Source organism: Squalius cephalus (genome assembly GCF_949319135.1).
Source record: "Squalius cephalus genome assembly, chromosome: 11".
In the NCBI taxonomy this organism is placed as follows: Eukaryota; Metazoa; Chordata; class Actinopteri; order Cypriniformes; family Leuciscidae; genus Squalius; species Squalius cephalus.
In genome coordinates, this window is record NC_137132.1 from 19,254,241 (window position 1) to 19,279,531 (window position 25,291).

General features: G+C 37.5%; 2 protein-coding genes across 2 annotated transcripts in view; both read left to right on the forward strand.

The window, feature by feature from the left end:
* The window catches only part of clip3 (CAP-GLY domain containing linker protein 3), a 769,717-nt gene that overhangs the window by 322,172 nt on the left and 422,254 nt on the right, over nt 1–25,291 (forward strand). The gene's annotated exons all lie outside the window — the stretch shown is intronic.
* slc43a2a (solute carrier family 43 member 2a) lies at nt 56–23,286 on the forward strand. The gene is made up of 14 exons (XM_079886018.1): nt 56–215; nt 1,610–1,835; nt 7,715–7,943; nt 8,419–8,474; nt 8,565–8,641; nt 16,091–16,183; nt 16,268–16,401; nt 16,863–17,065; nt 19,457–19,600; nt 21,237–21,363; nt 21,509–21,641; nt 21,909–21,982; nt 22,067–22,190; nt 22,458–23,286. The coding sequence occupies exons 2-14, from the start codon at nt 1,676–1,678 to the stop codon at nt 22,617–22,619; spliced, it is 1,716 nt and encodes a 571-aa protein (XP_079742144.1). The 5' UTR covers nt 56–215; nt 1,610–1,675; the 3' UTR covers nt 22,620–23,286.

The following is a 25,291-nucleotide window of genomic DNA, read 5'->3' on the forward strand; positions in this document are numbered from 1 at the left end:
TTGGCTGGTCTCATCTCTAGCTCAGGAACCAGCCAATGGGGAAGTTGGCTTGTTTGTGTGAAGCAAGCGGTGCAAATATAAAATCGGGAGTAAGAGATGTTGGGAAATAAATGTATGTGTGAACATAACCCAAAGAGTGAAATTGGCATCATAAGGTTGTTTATACCTTTTCTACTCTGAAGAGAGCCGAAGCGAGGATTTGGTGAAGGAAATAGGTATGACTTATTATAAGGATGTTCTGTTGTAAGTTTACCCTCTAAGACTGTTGATGTAATATATAATCATTTTATATACATTTCACACAGTTTATACAGTCATTGATAAAGAAGTAAATCGTTTATTTTTGTTTTAAAATTATTAGATATTGATTTTTTTTTAAATATGTTAGATTATTTTTGCACAATTCTTCAATATGACAAAGACTAGGACCGTTCTTCATTAACTGTATTTTATTATGCCATTGCACGTTTTGACGTTATAAACTATAACTAAACTGTGATGTGTTGTTTGAATAGTATATAATGCGGTTTATGAGTTTTATGAGCTTTTACATTTGCCGTCAGAATCCGTGTTTTGCAGTATCATATATGATGAATGGGTACATCATATTTGAGTCAGCATATGTATTACAATGTCCACAGTTTTACATCGAGCATTTATTTAGCCTAGAACAGAACAATAGTTAGTGAAGCGATAACCAGGAAGTGCATTCATCGCGACTGTTATTCAGAGCAGAGTGTGTGTATCCACTGAACAGCTGAGCTCTGTATGCATGAGGAGGGAGGGGAGAGGGGTGCATACACACACAGGCGGAGGCTCTGATGATGATGATGCCTGTCCAGTTTAGACCAGTTTTAGGGCTGCTCGTTTTCCGCAGGATGCTTAACGTAAACACATAAGACATCGCGCGTAAATTAGGAAAGATAATTCAACCAGAAAATTAATGATGATTGAAATAGTTTAATGAGGCGTTTTTGAGCATATAAAACAACGTGTAAGTTGTCTGTTTGTATTCCATATTCTACATCGTTTGTGCAAAGCAAACAGAGTCTAATCGTTTATTTTTATGACGAAATGTCACTTCGCCTGTGGATAAATAGATTTTGTACAAAGATATCCGTTGCACAAAGCGAACGACTCGCGCCGCACTGGTTCGAACCGGCTGGATCTTGGTCTCACGTGGAGATGTTCTCTGAATCTGTTTATCTCGTAGCCAATCAGGGGTGACGAGAATGTTCGAACAGCCAATCGGAGGCTAGTAGGGAGGGACTAGAGGAGGGAACTGGGTTTCGATCAACAACATTCTCTTTTGGAACTCAGCTGTTTTTTGTTTATGAGCTGTTGTGTAGCTAAGCGAGACAAAGGAACTGAATCTAAATGATGTTCGACAGGGAGTTGCGGTTATAACAATGTTTCAACAAAAGAGCATTCACTATATGCTGGGAAGACAATGTAATCGTTGGGAGATTAAAAAATAAAATAAAAAAAATGTCAAATTTATCATTATACATGTATTAAACATGTAAATGTTATTATAATGTATTGTATTGGCATTATTTATTATTCAACGTTAAATAACTGATATCCAACTCTATGGCCACTTTCACAGGATTGCCCAAAGTTTAGGGGGATTTCCTCAGTATTACCAGCACAGACTGTGTCATCTCCTTCAGTCATGGCTCCCTCACTGGCCACAGCCTTCTCCAGGCGCTGGTGGATGGCGATTACTGCGGTAATCGAAAACCTGTTGTTCTCTGCTGTCCTGCTCGGATGGGGCTCACTGCTCATTATGTTGAAATCAGAGGGCTTTTACTCCTACCTCTGCAGTGAACCAGGTAAGGAGGGGACAAATGAGTGCACTCAGTGTTACAGAAACTCATAAAGACATTAAATGCACTATCCACAATAGATGCCAGATCGAATGCTGCAAATAATTACGTGAACATCAAAGAAAAGTCTAATATATATATATATATACAAAGCATATTAATTTGCTTTAATAGCTTTGTTTTCACTCTTTCCCCACCCATATTTTAACAGTAAATGTTTGGCAGATTGACTCAAACCATATTGGAATGCAGTTACCTTAAGCAAAATCTGTATTATTTCGCAACAGAGGATGCAGCATTATGAAAAACAAAAATCTCTGTTGTCTGGCGCCCATCGCAGGGCTTATGGAGGAATCCAAACCAGAATATCAATCGATCACTGAGAGTCTGTGCACCTTATTTGGAAGCCCTCTTGCTTTGCGCTGCCATTAGGAATTACAAACAGCATCTACAAGCTTGTTTGGCGTCAGAATTTTGGCAAAGTGGGTCTATAGATAATTTGAGCTCCTTCACAGAGTTGATTTCAGGGTAAACAGACCAGAGGACATCAATCTGCTTAGCTTAGATAACACAGTATAGATACTTCCATGTGCAGCTGTATCATCTTAAGGTCTTAGTATGAAAGAAAATGTTTCATCAAACAATAAATATCAAGAAAACTTCTAAAGGACTGATATGCTAGACTAATTGTGGATTTTCTGAATAGCTAAAAGAGTGTAGACCACTTAGCAAAGATGAAAGATACCAACCATTCCATGAACTGATATGTGGGTCAACTTATTATTACTTATATGTTGTGCTTTAAAAGCACAGCCTTTAAAAAAATATACACTGCAAAAAAATATTTTCTCAGTTAGTAATTTCTGTCTTGTTTTTGTTTTTGAGAAGCAAAGGCACTTAAACATTAAATCTAAATATTTTTATTAAAATTAATTGAGTTCATACATGTCACATTTTTCAGAAAACAAGGTCTACTATCATTTTACTTCTCAAGTAAATGTACCTTGATTTAAGAATGTATAGATATTTGTACTGGAATACAAGACAAAATACTGAGTAATAAATTATTTTTGCTGTGTAATTAATCCAGATGAATATAGAATCTTAACTGGAATAGGCCTGTTCAGGTCTACTTACAACTCTTGGCAAAAATGTGTCTAGGTCATAATGTTCATCTGTGAAGAACAGCTTGTTCCTACTGAGCTCCGAGATTAAATTTATTTATTAATACATCATGTACTGATCATAGACTGGTACTGATGCACATAAAATCATACTTATACATTAAGACTGCTAATGGAGTTCATGTCATGTCAATGTCATTGTCACAGGGTCAAATGGCTCAGACATAATAAAAAAATACATGGAAGCTATGTGTGCCTGTGAGCCATATTTCAAATAACCTTTGGGGTATACAGAACAAAGATATCCAATATACAGTATATGTGAGGGAAAAGTGTGCAGTGCCATGATAAATAAAGACTCAACAGTTCGATGTTTGTTGACCTCCTGTCTTTTCACATTGTGCACTGTCATGTGGCTTCTGATAATTCAACATTATTGTTAATAGTTTAAAAATATCTGCTTGCTGACACTAGTGTAAAGTTTCTTTTGGAGTGTAATGTCTTGTTCTTCAAAGACTTCTTTCTGTGCTGCTTTGATTGTGACTTGTTCAGTGAATGGGGTCAGGAGACTCAGCCATGCTGCTCTGAACTGGCCCTGGTTTATGTTTCATTTTTCCACTATGACATCTGTCTCTTAAACGATTTAACACGCCTTCGTGAAAACACATTTCTGAAGTCCTGAAGAAACAGCCGGACTACTTTGATATCTTATGACCCATTAGCACAATGGCAACAAATAAACTTGATCGCCATGATCTTCTCGAGGGGACTTCTCTCACCCAGTCTTCACTTATTAGGGCCCAAGCCCTAAGGGGCGAAGGGCCCTGTTGTTTTCCTAAGGTAATTTTTTTTTAATTTATGGACACTTGTGGGGCTCTTAACATGTTCAAAAACTCGTGAAACTTTGCACACAAGTGGACATGGGGGATCTTGGGGGGGCTCTGTGGCGCACTCTTTTATATGGTTGTATTTGAGGGGCTCTGTAGCTCTCAATGCTTTTCACCTACAGGATACTAAATTGCTAGCAGATTTTTTATATCTCAAATGGGTTGGCCTTGGCGAGGCAACAAATATATGGCACAAAAAGGGAAACAGGAAGTGTACTATAACTGCATACATTGACTGATTTTGATTAAACTTCAGCTGTGTGTTCATTGTAGGAAGCAGATCACATGGATGTGACTATTGTGAGTCAAAGTCTTAGCGCCACCAACAGGCAGCAGGAAGTGTGTCACTTTCATAATGCTTTGAAATCGCCCTCTTATTTTAACCCAATTTGCTTCAAACTTCAGCTTCAGTTGTCAGCCAGTAGACATGGACAAAGCCTTAGAAATGGGTGTTTAGGAGGGGCTCGATAGCGCAAACTTTTGCTAAAGTATGTGTGTGTGTGTGGGGGGGGGGGGGGTAGTTTTACCTACAGTCACCAAACTCGCTCGCTACATATATTGTTCTCATCGTACAGGACAACTTTCTAATTTACAGTCATTAGCTCCGACCAACAAGAAGTCAGCTATATTTGTTTGAATGTGGATTTTTTTAATCAAGCTCTGAATTTTTAACTACTGGTCCAAAGGGCTTCATACGATTCACAACTTTCTCAACAATGATGGCAGTATATTGAAGATGCTAAATTGCCAATGGGTATTGGATATCTTGAGCGGTGTTGCCATGGCGAGGGATTAAAGTAATGACAAAAAGGGCCATTATTTCTTCTAAATAATAAATTATACACCATTTGTCTCTATATAAAGTAATACAAATAAAAGTTTTTTTTATATTATTCAAATATGCAAATTTCGTGCTATCTGGTTGAAATAAATAAATCAAATTAAATGTAATACATAGCATAACCACTAGCATTGGCCTAAAAATAACATGGTTAAGAAAAGCCTTGTTGTTGAGAACAGTGTTTTCAGACATATGACTTGGTTTTATTAGGTATTGCATTTGGATATATATTAGACATTATCAAAATATACTTTCTGGCACAGTTTAGATTTTATTTATTTATTATTTTTTGTTTAAAATGTTGTTAAATCTTCTGGCTCAACTAACTAACAGTCTCCAACTGATTGTATTTGTGTGTGTGTCTGTGTGTGTGAGAGTCTTATTTTATACGCTTGATGGTTTGGAGTTGAACCCTTTCTTTGCTATGTGGTTATGCCTGCATTACAGTATGTGAAATCTTTTAAGACTTAGGATCTGTTTCTATCAGTTTTAATGACAAAATAAATCCATAGAACCATAGTTTATTTGTAGTGCACTGAGATAAATACTTATGGACGTATAATATTTGAGCTGCAAATGATAACTTCACACTTATTTGTAAGTGACCTATGACATAATATGACCTGAAAATATATTTAATATCTCATGGAAGTGGATGTTGTGGTTTGTGGTCATAGCACCAACTAGCTGTATTAAATATGGCATATTGAAACGACTTTGACATAGTTCTTTTACATTTACCCGTTTTAAATGTATATTGCCTGCCGTGCACAGTTGCCCTAAAGCCACCGGGGTGGCGGTGGCGCCGGGTCTTGGGCCCGTCAAGTTCCAAACACAGTAGTGGCCTAGTACAACACTTATTTTGAAACTTTTTGAGACTTTTATTGATAGAATAGTGGGAAAGGTCAAACACATCAATGCACATTGCAATCCTGGACATTCACACTTCCCTTGTCTTTTTCATTTTGGCTGTTGTCAGCATTTAGTTCAGACATTCTAGACACCAGGCCTCACATGTTTGATGACACAAGGAAGTAAATGTGGCTCAAGTGTTTGCTCCATGTAAATATGAGATTATCTTGCCATTTCCTCACGTTTCCCTTGGACTCAGCTGTCTATTTCACATTATCAGCTGGTTGGTTCTCTTTAATCAGCAGGCATGAGGAAACACTGACCAGGAAAATGCTTGTCTGGCTAAATGCTTTGGCCCGGCACTTCTGACTGAGTCTGTGTTCATGACGTTTTTGTGCGTCAGACTCATGTTGAATTCTCATTCCGTTCTGCTCTCACTTCTCCATATCAAAGCAAATGGAAAATCAGGCCTGGCTGTCTCTGTTTTTTGCTGTCGCTGATTAGATCTAGTGGAACAATGGGTTCAGAAACATCTGAAATAGAGCTACTCGTTCATCTGAAGAGACCTAAAATGTGAATCCAACAAAACCTGTCAACATCTGCAAGTCATATTTCAACCCAAATGCATAAGAAAATGGAAGCTGTTTTTAGGGTCATAACATCACCACCGTTCATAAGTTCAGAAGTCTTTAAGATTGTTTTATGTTTCTTAAACAAGTCGCTTATGCTCACCAAGGCTGCATTTATTTGATCAGAAATCATTCTAATATGCTGTTTTGCTGCTCAAGTAACATTATTTTTAATTAATTATTAAAATAATAATAATTATATATAATTATTTGATCATTTAATAATTTTGAAAACAAAAAAGTTGTAATGCTTAATGTTTTTGTGGAAACCGTGATCATTTTTTCGAAGATAAAAACAAAAAACAGCATTTATTTGAAATAGAAATCATTTGATAATATCACTATAACTGTTTTACTGTCACTTTTGATCAATTTAATGTGTCCTTGTTAAATTAAATTAAATTTTAAAGAAAAAAATATTACTGACCCCAATTTGGCAATTTAATATAATAAAAATAAAATGTTATTTATGCTTTATTTAGTGATTCAATAATGTAACCATGCAAAAAAAATCTTAATGGTCTTAAAATAATCTTCATTTTAGTTATGTATTTAAAAAAATAATAATTTTGGGGTGAAATATTTGACTCAAATTGTGTACTGAACAGAAAGCTACCTTTTCTATTAATTCCACGAAAAAGAGTAAAAACATACACTACTTTTTGAGTCAGTCTGTAACTGCTATCAGGAGCAGCTATTGAAACTGGTGTGTATTGACTCAAGGCAGCTCCTCCTTTACTCAACAAAATATCTCCAGCTTAGCTTAGTTAGTAGATATATGTCCTCTAATAATCAATCTGTGACTTCTAACCCTTTTCTTTTCATCATCAATCACCTGCTCAGGTCATATCTGCTCCTTTGTTTGTTTACTGATCACGTTCGAACAAAAATCCCTCACAAAGACCTGTCTCTTGCCCACCATTTACATTCATAACAGTTTCTCCATATGCTGCAAACAGCCTCATCCCCCATCAGAACAAGTTATTCCAGACCATTTTTAAGGCTGTTGATAATTCAAAAGAACGCTGGATAAACAACTTTTATTTAGTCTTGAAGAACCAAGTAAGAGACTTGTTGCCCAGGCAAAGCATGATTATCCATAGTCAAAACAACAGGGGAGTACTGGGTGAAAGAACAGGATTAAAAATGTTGGTCAAACTGCTCATGCTTTGGCGGTTGTTGGAAGGTGTTGAGGCTGTGGGTTCAAATAAACTCCTGTGCTATTTCTGCTACAGTTGTTTACTGTGTATAGCTGCCTGTTTATTTGACCTTTTGCCCAGCATCCTGCCTGCTTTAGGAGGGGGACATGATGGTGGCCACGATATCTCTCAACGACATTTCCTGTTTTACTTCCCAGAGTGCCATAACTGTTTTCCTAGAAGTCAGAGTTCCAATTAGTCCTTAGAGTTTTACATGTGAGCGTGTGACTGCTGACTACCCTGCTAAAAAAAACAGCATGACTTTCCACGCTGGTCCACACTGGTTAGTGCTGGTTTGGTGATTAGATTGCTCAATTTGTGTTCACTCTGTCTTACGCTTTCCAATCCTCCAGGTAACAGTACGGGGCAGAATATATCTGAGAATGAAAATGGTACAACAACAAGCCCAAGACATGAGGAGGAGGAAAATCTTAATATGAATGGCTGGCCTATCTGTAAAGAGCAAGATGAGATGCTGAACCTGGCCTTCACCATCGGCTCCTTCCTCCTCAGCGCCATCACACTGCCCCTCGGCATCATCATGGACAAATACGGCCCACGCAAATTAAGGCTGCTCGGCAGGTATAGGAGGAAAACTGGTTTCTGAATACATAACATAAAAATGTACTCTATTTATACGGTAAAAATATTATTAATATTATATTATACTATTATTATTAACATTATACATTTGTGTAAAATATTGTTAAATTATTACATATGATATTGTTTTATTTTGATATTTATTTGGATTTTGAAGAGTGCTGTCAAATCGATTAATCGCGATTAATGGCATCTAACATAAAGGTTTATATATAAATACACACACATACATATTATATGTTTACAAACCGATTAGTCGCAATTAATCGATGTGAAAGCACTAATTTTGAACAAATATTTTATAATTATTTTAATTTTTTTATATTATATTTGATTATTTTATAAAGTTTCCATGGCTCCTAGTTTGAAAACCTCTTTGCTAAAATATACTGAATGCATTGTATGTGGGATACATGATGTGTCAAAAGAATAACATGAAATGATCTCTTCCCAGCGCATCGTTTGCCCTCTCCTGCATCCTAATTGCATATGGAGCCAGTGACCCTAGAAGTATGTTTGCAAATCCAGATGAGACCACCATTGCTGTTAATACCCACCTATCCCTGCTCTCTTTTACATCCTTGTATTTTTCTTTAACAGATCTCTCTCTCCTAATCTTCTTCGCCCTTGCGCTGAATGGGTTTGGAGGCATGTGCATGACCTTCACCTCACTCACAGTAAGTGCTCATGTCGTACTAGTGGGTCTCCATGGGTGTCCTTTCCGGTCTTTCGCGCAAAGACCATGGGACAATCTCACATGCTGGCCACATGCCACTAAAACTCAATGTAGCTGAATAATGCAGGTGTTTTCTGTTCGCAAAAATTATTCATCCTCAAAGAGAATTGTTTAGCAGTATTTCCAGCAGAATCATAGAAATTGACATATACTGACATAGGATGTGAATTGAATTTATTTCAACAACAACAAAAAAAGACAGAACCAGTAAGAGGAGAGTAAGAATAGTAAGAATAGTGAGTAGTATACTAGTGTGTTATTCCAATTTTAACCAGCGTCTCTATTCTTACTATTTCTGTCATATGTTGGAGAAATAGTAAGAGTAGTATGGTACCATGCGATTTCGAATTCAGCTAGTAACTTTCTGAATGAATCCGTGTTTTGAAAGAATCAGTTGATTTAATGATGTGATAACTCACTCATAAAGATGGTCACTTTTTGTCACCATTTACTGGTGTAACAATGTAACTCACAATGAAACAGTGTCTGAATAATGTCCACCGCTAATACAGAGAAGACAGTCTGTCTGGAACGTGCAAACAGAGACAAGTTGCTGCCTATAGTCGCTTATGCTGTTCTAGTTAGTTTGTTGCCAGCTGCCTATGGGCAAAAGACATCAAAACAGCTCAGAGCTATTGTGTCTTTCCACACACTATTACAGTTTCAGTGATAAATACAACAAAACATCTAGCTTTGTTTAGTGTGAGATCTGCAGTTCATTGGGTTCATATTGAGAAACCTCACCAATAAGGAGAGCAGACTGTGTTGAAGCCAACAGGAAGTTGCACTCATTGCTAGCTGACGGGTGGTTGTCTCTTGTTTCTGCATGCTGATCTGAGTTCATAGAAAACTTTGAGTTCATAGCTGATGGTACAGCTGTTCCTGCAACCAGTTCATTTGCTTGTGTTGTTGATTTTCTATCTTGTGCTACCATACATGCCTCAGCTTGTCTGGGCAACCCTCCGACTGTTACACACACAGAAAGAGTGAGTGAACTGTGTAGCGGAACTGTACAGACTGTTATCTCAGCTGTTGTGTTCTTAGAACCTTTTCCCAGCTGTTCCGTATAACTATGTGTTTTACCCTGCTGGTTGTTGTGTCGGGAGGCTGAACCTGAGGTTCACAGTGCAGTTCATACGGTCTGACATCTGTTGTGTGGGTGCATCTCTCAATAGCTTCATTACTGTTACTGTTATTAGACTTATTAAAGGTGCCATATGTAATATTGACAGTGTGTAATATTGACAGACAATTTAATGGCTGCAATACGCTGTATTTTCTGCCAACTGGCAACCCATAAATTGGCAGTGAGCGCGATCACACGGACCAACACAAAAAACAGACATTTCGACACTGAACACACGTTTCAAAGTAAAATAACGGGCTGTAACCTTGTTTTTCAGAGAAACAAATATTTTAACTTAGCATGTCACTATCATATTTACTTATACTTTGGCATTTGAACAAATCTTTCAGCACATAACCCGTCTTGCACCATTTTTGCTACAGACACAAATTAAACTGTGCAGCTTTTTGAGTTGATGTGTGTTGCTATTTTTCTTAGCATTTTTTACTAACAATGCCCTGCAACCAACCAGAACACCCTAAGAACTACGTAGCAATCTACCAGCAACCACCAGGCAACCACACAGCATTACCCTAGCAACCCCCTAGTAACCACATAGTATTGCCCTAGCAACCATCTAGCAATGGCCTAACAACCACTTAGCAATTCCCTAGGAATCACCTAGAAAACCCTGGCAACCACTTAGGAAGGTCCTAAAGGCCCCAATATACTCACAATATGGTTCTTTTTTGTTCTTCATTTTGGGGTAAAACGAAGTTCGAAATAAGTAACGATACACTGTTATCGAACATCTGACACCGCCTACTTTGGTTAGATGAATATGTAAATAAGTGCTGCGCGCGTTCCTCTTAATAACAAAATAAACACAACAAAATTGAGAAAACAGCAAGTATTTTTAATAAAGCATAAGAAAAGCATCTGATCATAGCAATGTGGATATGTTTGCACGAGCTCTGCAATTCAACACTCTAGTAAAGTCATGTCACGTTTGTATATATATATATACATATATAGAGCACTGTATGCAATAGATTGCTTGAAATCAAATAGCTTTACACTATTAAACTTGAGAAATAGTATCAGTGTCTCATTTCATCAGAAGTATAATTTCATTTTCTACTATAAAGCAATTCTTCCAGTGTGTTCATGTTTTCACTTGCCGGTCACGTCTAATCTCAACTGACTCGTGGGGAGAAATGATCAGAAAAAAAAAGATTTCCACGTGGAAGAAGGCAAAGCCTCAGCGCACACCTACCTATTACTTAATCGCCACGGACCAATGAGAGTACAAAGGTGTTGACCAACTTTTCCAGACAGTTCGCTTTGACAAGCTGTTTCGAACTCCAAAAACTTTGTTTTGGACTGATTTTGTTCTAAATGAAGTCACATCAGTTCGTTCTACGATTTTGCTTGAAGTATATTGGGGCCTTAACAACCACCTCAAACACCTTAGCAACCACATCATTACTCTACACCCTAGCAACTATATAGCAATGCCCTGGCAACCACCTAGCAACACTCTAGCAGTCACGTAGCAACACCCTACCAATCACCCAGACAAATCTGCCAACCACTTAACAATACTCTAGCGACCAACCAAAACATCCTAGCAATCACATACATTTCCCTGACAACCATGCCCTAGCATTGTAGTGAGTTTTGCACAGGTAAGCGCAGCTCACATTTATTTCAGTAAATATAAAAATGTAGTCTAGAAACTTTTCTGAAAATTGAATAACCAAGTGTCACATTCTGAAGATGAACCCTAAGAGGTTAAGTGAAGCTGGCTTTCAACCTTTCTTTCTCTTTCTTTTCCACGCTTTTCTGTCTCTCTATCTGTCACTCTGTGTCTGCGCACTCAGCAGTTTATAGTGCAGCTGCGGTAAGAGTGCCTGAGAGCTCGTGTTTCCTCCCAGCACACCTCTGATGTTTTCCCTGTACACTGACTCAGCTCTCTGTGTCTAACGGCTGGACTGTCCCCTCCCAGCCACCTGATTCACTGTCTGACCTCAATCCTTCATCTGCCCATTTCTGCAGCTCTTATCTCTACCCGTTTTAGCTCTCTGTCTGTCTGTCTGTCTGTCTGTCTGTCTGTTTCTATCTGTCATCCCACTGGCTGTGTAGCAAGCAACCATCTTTTTAAGTCTTTTGCAACACAACCTCACTGGAGTTAGAATAATAAAATACTTAAATAAAACTTAAAATAAATAGTACGAAATAGTGATAAACTATTGCATGCACACAAGAAAATGTTCTCGTACGCAAGGGAATTTTTTTGCGTGCTCGTGCGTCACAATTTCCGGTTTATGCACTACTATAATTCTCCGCCACCTGTAAGGTTGCGTTAAATCAGACAAAGTGGTTTAGTAAAGGGTGTTTTGATCTTTTAAAACATATATATTTATTTTATTTTATTTTTTAATAAAGTTTTATATAGGACAAAGAGCAAATATATCTTTATTAATTCATGTGCATCCATACTCTCGTTTACTTTATAGTACAATGGCAGTGATGCTCAAAGGAAATAGGTTATAGTAGGGTATACATAAACCGGAAATTGTCACACGTGAGCACGCAAAAAAATTCCTGTGCACACGCGAAAGTTTAACGTGCGCACGTGAAAGCCAGTATATATATGTTTTTGTAAAGGGTAATATAGCAACCTCTCTGAACCACAAAATTTCATTGGGGATATACTGTTCCTCTTTATTCTAGCTCTGTCTCTCACTCTCTGATGCACTAATGCTGTTCTTCATTTGTGCCTTCAATCCATTTATAACCCACTTCTTTAGGATGCTGAGTCATGTGTGGAAGCAAATAGAAAAAAATGGCTTATAATGGGGGAATAGGAGCATTTAGGCTCCAGAAAACAGATTAAAAACACTCAGTAAGTGGGCATGCCAATTGATATTTTGCTGTGTTGGTCCAACAATGGACACCTCAAAATGAGGTGTGAAAGTTTTTATTATATGATTTGTCATCTAAATATGTCCCAGCACTGGGTTGCGTCAGGAAGGGCATCCGGTGTAAAACCTGTGCCAAACATTTGCACATTGTGTGTGTGAATAATTTCGATGAAGCGGACCCTGCAATTGAACGGGACTAACGCTTGGAAAATTATGCAAAATGAGTCATATAAATGCACCACGGCCACACGGTCAGTTAAATGTGGAACAAATAATGATCAAGTGTTAAATATAATAGGCAATATGATAGTCAGACTATATATGACCCTCTGGAAGCCACATTTGGACTTTGCAAAGTCAGGATCTGGCCAGCCTTTGCTAGCTCTCACCTACTCACCTTAACAAGTTTTTCTTTCACTTCTCTGTTCTATATGAATTTTACCCTCACTCATTGTCGTTTTCTCGCAGTGGCAAGTATGATTTATCCACTTAAGGCCCCTCCCCCCAACCCATTTACGCCATGACTCACCATCCTTCCTCTCAGAGAGAGCTGGAAAAAGGATTTGACAGATTTCTGTGGTCATATGTTGCACAAATGAGGATGGGAAAGCCACATTCATATTGACGATCGGTGTGAGTTCTCATGAAACATTAATTGATTTGTTTTTCTGTAACACACCCACACATTAATCTATTTTTGACAGGTGCTTTTGGTAGAGTGGGACAGTTACTCAACTCAGGCACTTCAAAATGTCCTTTTTATTTCAGCAAATCAATCTAGTACCACACTCACTGACTTTGGTGCACATCGATCCCAAATTCAAATCAGCTTCTGGGCAGCTCAAGGCTAAAAATAGCTCTCAGTTTAAACAATTTATAGTACAGACTTCAAAAAACTCCATGCCTACAGTTGAAACACCCAGTGATAAAATTAACAAAATATGACTCTTTTTTAAAAAAAAATATACACTGCTATTCAAAGGAATTATTGGTATGAGTTTTTAGTGTTTTTGTTAGAAGTCTCTTATGCTTACCAAGGCTGCTTTTATTTGCTCAAAATAGTTTGTGAAATATTACTTTTATTATTATTAAAATATTATTATTGTGAAATAATAACTTTTTTACTATTTTCTATTTCAGTATACTTTAAAATGTAATTTATTTCTGATGACAAAGCTGAATTCTCAGCATCATTACTTCAGTCTTCAGTGTCACATGATCCTTAAGAAATCATCTTAATATGCTGATTCGATGCTCAAGAAACATTTCATATTATTATCAGTTGAAAAAAGTTATGCTGCTTAATATTTTTGTGGAAAGCATGATACAGTTTGGGATGAACAAATCTATTCTTTGATGAATAGAAAGACCAGTATCACTTTTGATTAATGCGTCCTTGCCGAATAAAAGTACTGATTTCTGACTGACCTTAAACTTTTTAACAGTGATGCATCTTATGTACTTGCCTCACAAGTGCCATCAGATTAGTATCAGATGTAATATTTAATATTTAGAGATGTAGCAATAATCATTTTTATATTATTTTCAAAATAACGTTATTTCAGATACCATTACTGTAAATCTTTCAGTTGTTTTACACTACAGTGTTTTCTCAGTTCCAGTGGCCATGACTTTGGGACTGTTTTGTCTCAGTGGATTCCTTTGGTCTTATTGACTCATATTTAATCCAGACAGTACCACTTTACTTGTAGACTATCAGTGTTTGTCAAACGTTTTATTTTACTCCCTATTACATTGCAGCATAAGCTAGACAGAGCGACACTCGCATTATAATACAAGATGATTTTGATAAAAGGGACTTTGTTTGCAGTATCTCTTTGTATTTGACATCACATGATCAGCCGTGGCTAGTGACCATTTGAGAAAGCGGAAGAACAGTGTTACTGAAACTTGGTACTTCACATGGAAAGGCCGTTCCACAGTCCATTAGCCAAAGCTGTTCTTACAGTCTCTCCAAACACAGGCACAATGCCGTCTATTGGGCGCTGGGTGTGTGAGAGAGTTATTGTAAGTGTCATCTGGGATGTTTTGGCTCTGAGATGACCTTTACTCTAATTAGAGGCAGTGAGTGACGTCTATGATGGGTTCCAAGGGAGAGCTTTCCTTCATTCTTGTCTTCAACAAGCTTTTGGACTGGGAAGTGGAAGATGTCCAGAGAGTTCTTGGAAAATCTGTGTTGTTGTTTGAACTGCGAGTTGTGGAGGAAATGTGATATAAGACACTGTCAGCTGTCGACGGGTGTGAAATAGATGTTGTTGTTTTTTATTCAGAGAAATGGAAAATACATAGAAATTAGAAAATAAGAAACATGTACCAGAACATTTTGATACCCTGCAACTGCAATAAAATTTTTTTTTTTTTTAATGGTATGACATACAATACTCCATTTATACTATTTTAAACAGCATTTTGCAAATTAATTTACATTTACATTTATATTAAAATTAAATAAAAAATAAAAAATAATATATATATATATATATAATTTTTTTTTTAATTTTAATATAAATGTAAATGTAAAATAATTTTTACAAAATTAAAAAACAATATAACTTTAATATATACAATTATATATATATATATATATATATATATATATATATATATATAATTGTATATATTAAAGTTATATTGTTTTTTAATTTTGTAATTTTTATTCAATCATTTTATTTGTCTTTTTTGTCTGTGAAACTCCTGTCACCAAGACAAATTCATAATGTGTGTAAGCACACTAACAATAAACCTCATTCTGTTTCTGATTCTAAATAAAATAAAATAAATGAAATGAATAATAATGAATAAATAAACAATACAAATATTCAACAGTACATAAATTATCCTAAAAATATTCTCTTAAAGAATACTGTTGTAAATGACTACACTCGTGCTCTCTCTGCCTTTTTTCCTTCTCAGATTGTCTGTGGTTCTCAATCTTAGGCGTTTCAGGCTCTCTTCCTTCCTCTGTGTTTTCTCTGTCGTCTGACAGTTGTTTACCCTGACAGAGCAGTTTAGAACAGCCAGTGCTGTACTCCTCGACCCAGCTCAAAAGCAACAGCATTATGCAAGCTTCTCCAGTGTCCCTCACACTTTCTCTCGCTGCTAAAAATATTCACGGCATGCAGTTGCCTTTTCAAAGATGTCCCCCCACCTACATGTTGCTCCCACCGGAGAATATCAATAATGTTTACTTTAATAACCTCTGCTATGACGTTTTGTCATTTAAAACAGATCCTGTTACAAGATACCTGTTTTTGTTTTGCTTACGGCTCAAACATTATGTCCTCAAAGTGAAAGCAAATATATTTGCTTTTCATACCAGTATTGCCTCTAAAAAGTGCTTTTTTATTTTGATATCCCCTGTTTGACTCTTCTGTAGCTTCCCAACATGTTTGGTGATCTCCGCTCCACTTTCATCGCATTCATGATTGGCTCATACGCTTCATCCGCCGTCACCTTCCCAGGAATAAAGGTAAATCCGAGTGCTCAGTTTGGATTTATTTAATAAGCTGAGCTTAAAGCAGCGTTAATGATGATGATTGTTGCTCTCTATCAGGTGATCTATGACTTCGGTGCTGCCTTCATCACCATCCTTCTGGTGTGGGCTGGCTGTGCCGGCCTCGTCTTCATCAACTGCTTCTTCAACTGGCCGCTCGAGCCCTTCCCAGGACCCGAGGACATGGATTACAGGTATGTAGTCCAGTGTGTCTGTACAGTACCGTTGAAAAGTTTGCGGTCGGTATGATTTTTTAAAAGGAATTAGTTTTGAAATATTTATATTCTTTTGAACTTTCTATTCATTAAAGAATCCTGTTAAAAATGTATCTCTGTTTTTACAAAAATATTAAGCAGAACAACTTTGATCACATTCAACCTTGATAATAATAAGAAATGTTTCTTGAGCATATTACAATGATTTCTGAAGGATCACGTGACACTGAAGACTGGAGGAATGATGCTGAAAATTCAGCTTTGACATCATACGAATGAATAAATTCAATTCTATTAATTAATATAATATAATATACAAAATGATATTAAAATAGAAAATCTTACAGACCCCAAAGCATGATTTTGTTTTCTGTATCCATTTATTGAAGGTTCTGATGGAATAATTCACTTATTGTCTGTCTCACGCTCCACCTTGTCAGTGTGAAGATCAAGTTCAGCTGGCTGGGCTTCGACCACAAGATCACAGGGAAGCAGTTCTACAGGCAGGTGACAACCGTTGGTCGGAGACTGAGCGTGGGCAACTCCATGAAGAACAATCCAAAACAGATGGCCACCCAAGAAGGCAATAAACTCTGCCTGTCCACCCTCGATCTGGAGGTGCAGTGCAAGTCTGAGGAGGAATGTGAGTATCGTCCTTTTTGACATGTTTTCATCTGAAAAATGTAAAACCACACCAAAAATCTGCGCTTTTTTTCTTTTATTTGTTTATTTATTTATTTTATTGAAAACATATAAATCATAAAATAAGTACCGGTAAGAGACATTGAAAATTCACTGTTGCGCCATTGTACTCCTTTGTTAGGTAAGATGTTCTTAAATTAATAAAATGCATGTTGTGTTACTGCTTTAATAATTTAAAGTGGTCATGAACTGCATTTTTGTATTATTTTATAATGTTTCATGAGGTGCACTTATGTTAGTATGTGGCGAAATTGCAACTGATTTTACAGAGAATCCACAGTGAAATGTACCGAACAAACAAATAATGCTCTACTGAGACATTCACATAGTTGAAAATAAATAAGCACTTTCCTAGCATTAGGATCCTTTGGAAGGTAATGATATTTTTAGTCCGGTCATCCTGTATCTCTCTTCTCTCCTCGTCATCTCACTAGCACGCCAGTGGGCGGGGCCAAAGATGCGGTGATGTAGAAGTAGGCGGTATTTCGTCGCACTATTACATCTTAATGTGGCAAAACTCAAAATGAGTCGTTTTCTGAGCTTGGTGTTTTTGGACTACTGAAAAAGTTTTGAGTTCTGAAAATTAAAGGATGTTTTTATTATACAATGACCTCTTACATGTCAAAAGATCAAGGAAATTTTGATTTCTCAATTCATGACCCCTTTAATGCATTTTTTTTTAAATATGTTGTCTTTTTTTTTTTAAATACATTTTCATTAGTGGTCTCAGATATTTGTACTCCACTGTATGTGTCGTTCAGGTTCCATTTTAATGAGCCGGTGACGTGAGTGCCAAATAATTGAAAGTTATGCAGGTTAATTATGAAGGCAGAATAGTGTTTATTGGATTACCAAAACGCATTTATTTCCACTGTTTTATTGTGTTGAACAAAGTCCTTGTTCATCAAATTCAAGTGACTTATGCAATCGTGCAATCATGCATATTCCAGAAAGAATTGGACAGAACACAGAGTGCCTTGGTTCCCGCCGGTGTCAGAGTCTTCCCCCTCACTGCGCACCCCTTGGCATCCAGACATGCAGGGAATATGCGAGCAGACAGGGGGCGATGTTAATGAACGCTTCTCAGTAAATCCTTTTTATTGTGCATGGGGATTTCCTTCATTAGCCCTATGCCTGGTTTCTGACATCTGGAGGTTGCCGAACCACTCGATGCTCTAGGCACACGCTGTGTTTGCACTTTGCTTCTACTAACCCAAATCTGTGCCATGCAATTATTCCTAATTCACCTCAAACTTGTCAGAATAATGCAAAAGGGCCCTTGCTCCCCCTTTTAGGGTTCTGCAACTCTCGACGGGGTTCCCAGTTGGGCTCTTTTGTAGTAAACGGAGCGTGCAATCGATTCAGACTGCGTTCCTGGAGGACCCATGGCATGGAGCTAAAATTGGCAGGGGTTGACAAGGTGGCGAGGGAGAGGGCAGATAGCACCAAAGGGCTGTTTTAGAGACGCAGCAGGAGAGGTTTGAGAGAGAGACTGATGCTGATCCCTTCTAACTGTCATCCATAGAGCGCTAATGCCTTCACCACCCTGTGTTTCCATTACTGCAGTCAATTACTGTCAGACTCGCTGCTGGCGGCTTGAAAGTGTGTGAGTGTTTGTGTACTTAGAGGAATAACGAGGTAGCTTGTTTGTGTGTGTGTGTGTGTTCCGGAGCATATCAGGTGAGTTGAGATCAGATTCCCAATGCACCAGGTAACAGCACCATAAAGGTTTCTCCATTGCTAGTCGGTGAACGGTGAAATGCGGTGAATGCATTTCTTGCGCTAGAATTAGTGGATCATTAACAAACCCAGACCCTCCGGCCTCTGTGTTACTGTGCCAGACATTGAAGTGCTGCCTGGCTATCCAAGCACCTGTAGAGTTATTTTCCATGAGAACAGGATCTGACCGTTTTTTTAAAGGCATTAGAGCATCCTGCTTAAATTGTGGTGACTTGGGGCTCGTTTACACAACACCGTTTTCAACTAAAAATGGAAAACTTTGAATGCGTTTTGGTTCATTAACACAACAGCGTTTTGGGGGCCTGAAAACGCAAACTTTTGAAAACTATACTGTTATCGTTTCTGTGTAAACGACATTAACGCGCCACCTACTGGCCTGGCATGCATAATACAGCGTTTTGAGTCGTTTTGACGGATCCATGTGAACTGGGATAATTTTGACAGTTGTCATCTGTATGCGAAAAACTTCTGTTTTTAGTACATTGTTTAAACGCACCCTAAGAAGCCAATTAAGTTAGCTGTTTTAATAATAATACTTTTAATTATAAAAATGATTATTGTTGATAATAGTTTTATTTCATGTGTTTTTCAGCCCAGTCCTTCATGCGGAGCATCTTCAGCCCCATATTCATGCTCAGCCTCATCACAATGTGTGTGACTCAGCTCCGACTCATCTTCTACATGGGGGCCATGAACAATATTATGGAGTCCCTTGCTGATGGAGACCTGAACAAAGGTATGTCTGTCAAATATTCACAACATGCTGCCAAAACAAGTTGTATGATGCTTCAGGCTAAAACCGTTTCTGTTGATCCAACGCTAAATGTCGCCTAAGGAACAGAACGCAACAGTCAGTTTCAGTTTCTCCAAAGAGAAATAGATTTTTATGATAACATAGAAGTCGCTGCATATATATTATATATAAATTATAAATATGTAACATTATTATATTATCTAAATATTTGTGCAGTAAATTTAATATATATTTTTTTACTAATTATTTTTATATATTTATTATATAATATTATAATAATAATAATTATTTAAAATAATAAAATAAATCATTTAAATTAAATTTAAATACATTCATGCATATCTACTTGCTACTTGCATAGTCTGATATTAAAAAATATCAGTATATATATATATAAACACAATTTACAATACTTACAATTATTGGCTCTTAGTGACCAGATTTTTCATATACTCATATATCTTTTGCTTCAAATCAAGTCTTGTAATTGTATGGTTTGGTTCATTGCTTAGAGCTTTTTAATTAAGATTTAATTGAAATGCATATGGAGAAAATGAATGGGAAAAACATTTCTGTATAATCAAGGCTGTTGAAAAAGCACTGTCGTGCTCTATTCCTCTCACAGCTTCCTTCCTAAATGTTTTCTGATGTCACTCAGTGATTGGCTGCCTAACAACTCTTAATCATGCGTTTAATATGTACTCGGATGGCCACAGCAGGTTCACGTTGCTAATTCCTTGCTGTCTGTCTCTTGTCCTCTGTTTGCACTCTCTTCGTGCTGCTTGGTGTGTTTTTTCAGTGGAAAGGATGGAAATGGGTAAGACTGCAGGCAAAATGAGATGCATTCTCGATTCACCCCTCTCACCCCCACCCCCCACCATGTTCCTCCCTCCTTCCTCCTTTTCCACCTTCATTTGACATTGATTCATGTTGTCATGTAAAAGCATGAACCCAGCCCTTGGTGGTTAGAGATTGATGTGATGCATCAAAGTCAGTGCACAGTATAATATTCATCCAATCATTCATCTGTCCACCTAAACTTCACAGGAACAAGTCATGGGTCATTCTATGAAATAGGTTTCTTTTCCAATTTTATAGGCTATAAATGTCAATTTTTATACATTCTGTGAGACGAATCATTTTTAAGTGTTAATAAATTACATTGTTCCATCTAAAGCTAAATTAATACATTTTGATATTAGTATATTTTTATATTTTCATATATTGTAATATATGTAATATATAAATACATTAATATATTGTCAGTCTATTTAAAAAAAAAAAATGTAAATAAAAAATCTAAATGGTGGAGACATGCCAAAAAAAGGCATCCTCATGACAAAAGACAGAAAAAAAACAAAGAAATAAAATAAAGTTACTTGATTTTGCAGATACATTTCCGTTCAAAAGTTTAAAGTCTCTATGCTCACCAAGAGCAAAAAAATGTTTTACAGTAATATTGTGGAATATTACAATTTTAATTTAAACTGTTTTATATTATACATATACATGTGTCCTTGCTGAATAAAAAATGCTTCATTCCAGCTTTTCACATATATTCTGTTTGGCAGAATGACCCTTAAAACAATGTTAAAGCTCAACTTTCTTTCTCTCTCAGTGAGCACATACACATCTATCTTCGGGGTGCTACAGTTGCTGTGTCTCCTGACGGCCCCTGTGATCGGTTACATCATGGATTGGAAACTCAAAGAATGTGAGGATGAAAATGAGAAACAAGTCACAAAGTGAGTGCAAGCAACGATGCGCGTCCAGCTGCCTAATGCATCATTTTGACACGTACCGCCAGCCAATTCAACCTGTAATTATTATTTGATCACAAGCTTAATGTTGCATTGCATCTGCGTAATTCACTCTTGGCTTTTCCTTCAGGGATCCTACTCAGCCAAAGAAACGTGACAGACAGATCCAGAAGATCAGCAACGCCACCCGTGCATTCGTCTTCACTAATTTGCTGCTGGTCGGCTTTGGGATGACCTGCCTGGTGCCCAATCTTCATCTACAGGTGACTGAGAGCAAAACATCAGTCTCGCTGCCTGCAGAACAATATTGTACCCAATGGGAGAGGAAGTGGTGCAGAGCGCCTCACATGTTACTGCAGCGGATGCATTGGGATGTAGTAGCACAACAGCACACCCCAGTGGCACCACTGACTATGGATTTCTTTCTTTCTAGTCAATATTTACCCATTAGACAAAGTAAAAAAAAAAAGTAGGGCTATTTTTGACTTGGGGGAGCAATGAGTAACTCTGATTTCTTGTTTCCCTTCTAGATTTTGTCCTTTGTGTTGCACACCATCGTGAGAGGCTTTATCCACTCTGCCGTTGGTGGCTTGTATGCTGCTGTGTGAGTATGGTTTTGTGTTTTGGGTCTTTATTGGTGTTGCTTTTAATCATGATTAAAGAACAATGGTTTTCTTAATGGCTGCAGGTACCCGTCCTCTCAGTTCGGCAGTCTGACAGGAATGCAGTCTCTCATTAGCGCACTTTTTGCATTGCTGCAACAGCCTCTCTTCATGGCTATGATGGGCCCACTGGATGGAGATCCACTTTGGGTGAGCAAGCAGTTACTAATTTATTCACCTTCATGTTGTTTCAAACCCGTATGACTTGCTTTTCTGAGGAATAATTTCATGAAATTTGATAGGCAAAAAAGGTTTTGCCTATCGTCAGCAGTGTGGCTATGTGCCAGGTCTGCACAACAAAACCCGTTTTATCTCTCTTCTCCACACACAAACCACATTTTAGGTTGTTATTCAGCAAAAATTCCTTCAAATGTAATTTTTGCTTGCTCAAATTCAAGCTTTTGTCTGTCTGTGTAGGTAAACGTGGGTTTACTGGTCCTGACCATGCTGGGATTCTGCCTGCCCAGTTATCTTCTGTGCTACGGCAGGCAGCTGCGCAGAGAGAAGCAGGAGCGCGAGGAAGACCCCAAGATCTATGTCCAGATCAACAACAGCACCAACCCCGAGGCCTTTGTCTAACTGCAAACACACAGATGACAGCAGTCGAAGAGCAGGAGGCAGGACGGTGGGGAGGGGGAAGAGAACTGCAGGTCACAAAACGAGTGATGAACACCTCCCTGATCCCTCCTTCTGTCTGACACACATACTCACATATTCTCAACAGGCACACAAACACAAAACACAGCCAAAGCAACCGAGAGTCTCACAACGTGCCACACAAACACACGTTTACACGCAATGGACTGAATGGACACTGTGAAAGGCAGGTGTAGAAACAAATGATGCCCTTGTCCTTGAAACTGACAAGGACATCAAGTATTTATGCACTGCCTGACAAGAAAGATGAGAATGACCCTCTTTTCTTGCAATTTTAGCTTGATTCTTGAATTTCACACCGTGATGATACAAAAGACAAAGCAAATTCAGTGAAATTCTCTCAGGTTTGAGGAAGCCTTCCTGAACAGAGTATTACACACATCACTAGTATTCAGCTTCATGGCCAAGCTTGTTTCAGACACTTTCTGCATTGTTACCTCACTCATTTAGTTTCTCTCAGCTCATAAAGCTGCTGAAATGCGAGACAAGAACCCTCCATTGCGGTTTGAATATGAAAAACTGACAAACTACCTTAAAGCAGAACGATTCTGCTTGTGATCTGTCCCATATGGGTCTTCATTGGAAGTGGACAGATTTTAGACTTTAATCTCATATATGAAAGCATGCTTTGGAAAGCATGAGCATGAAACTGCAGCTCTTTCTGAACTGGGCTGATATTAAAGGACACCTGAGGCTAATGTAAACTACACTCGATTTTAGTATGACAGCTGTGCTATTATTTGCTTTGGGCTGTAGATCCAGTACATCTATGGGTGACATGATGCATACTGTACATATCAGTCCATTCAGAAGGTTGTAGAAGCCATGTGGATCGAAAAGTGGTATTAGCCTGACATTTCGATCAAGAGCGACTGATCTTCACCAGCAATACTATTCCACACTGATCGTACCGTACCCTATACCACTTACCAATGCAGTACTACTGGTTAAGCTTTACTTGTTAGCACAAAATGTTTTCTTTTCCTCGTATTGACTCGATTATTCAGGGTGTTTCACTTTTAGAGTAATAATTCATATCAGATGTCTCCACCTGCAAGCTCTGCTTTGACACGTATGTGCGTTTAGGGGTACAAAAAACTTAGACACAGTGTAATCTCGGTTGAGAGATTATCGGCCATTCTCGGATATATCTTGCACTACAGGGTTCATAATTACAGAGGTGCTTACGTTAGCCATTACAGAGTGTATGCTTTCTGTCCTCAAAGTACACAAAGACCATGTTAGCCATTTTTTGTGTATTTTCTCAAGATTTCTGGTCTGGTTACCATTTAACTATACGGTGCTCACTAAAATAGAAAAAGCAAGACGGTTTCTGTGTTGGTCAAGATGAATGATACAGAAACCAAATACACACCTTGAAGTGATGAGAACTTGAATATAAATCATAGCGATTAAAAAAGGGAGATTTTTGAGACATGCTTGATGACAATCGCTTTGGAAGATCCATATTCTTGTAGCTTGTAATGGGTTGCAGGTCAGTATTACGAATTACAAAACGTGGTAAATACATCAAATTAAGCAAAACCGGGTCTTTTAGCCTATGATAAGTCCTGTGACAGATGGATTTGGCTCAAATGTGCTCAGAAAACTGTGGAAAATGATGTCAAATCAGTCAAAAAGCATTTAATCATGAATTCCAGTGTTGATGTAGATACTGTGTTTTGTGCAGATCACTGAACATTTCTCATCAAAAGATTGATTTGATTTGTTACGGTTTGGGTTAAGTCACAACCTCACTCACTTTAACAGTATTTTCTCTGTGAACCTACCTGAAAAGAAAAAAAGATTTGTCTCTCCATAATTGAGAGACAAACACAATCATTTGTACAAGATCCTGGATGAGTAAATAGGTCTTGTGTATGTTGTCTTCTCAACAGTGGCAATAAATGTGACCTTGTTTTATGACCCCTTTGAAGAGGAACAGGTCAGATCCACCCAACAACATCCTTTTATTGTCTGTCACACACACTTGTTGTGAATATTTCATCAGACGTGAGTCTGTGATGGACTGCATTTGCTGGCTTGAACATGCCTGGATATTGCAAGTGAATTCCAATCTAATGCAGTACTGTACTAAGCGTAATGAATGTGAGAGTGAAACATTTGCTCTCAGAACGAAAGTAGCACTTTTTTCACTGCCATACCTTAAATTTTCATTCTTTTCTCAGTAGTCACAATCACTTTTTTTTTTAATGTTGGTTTATTATACCCAATTGTACGTGTATGAGAGTGGAAAATACCCATACACAGAGATGTAAGGAGGGAAGAAAAGTGGGAAATATCTGCTTTAACACCAATGTTTTCTCTCTGTACTGTATTGTATTTTTTTGTGTCATTTGTTGATTATTTTGTTGATTTATCTACTTTTTAGGTTGTGTTTTTAGTTATGTTTATGTGTACATATTGTATCTTTTTTCTTTTTTTTGTGGGCGGTTTACTGTACTATGCTTTTGAGTTACATCATTCTATTACTATATAGCACCTTTTTTAATAAATGTCCCGACAAATATCAGATATGTGAAAAGTAAATAAAAACATTAATTTGTATATGAAATATTTGTTTGTGCATTTTT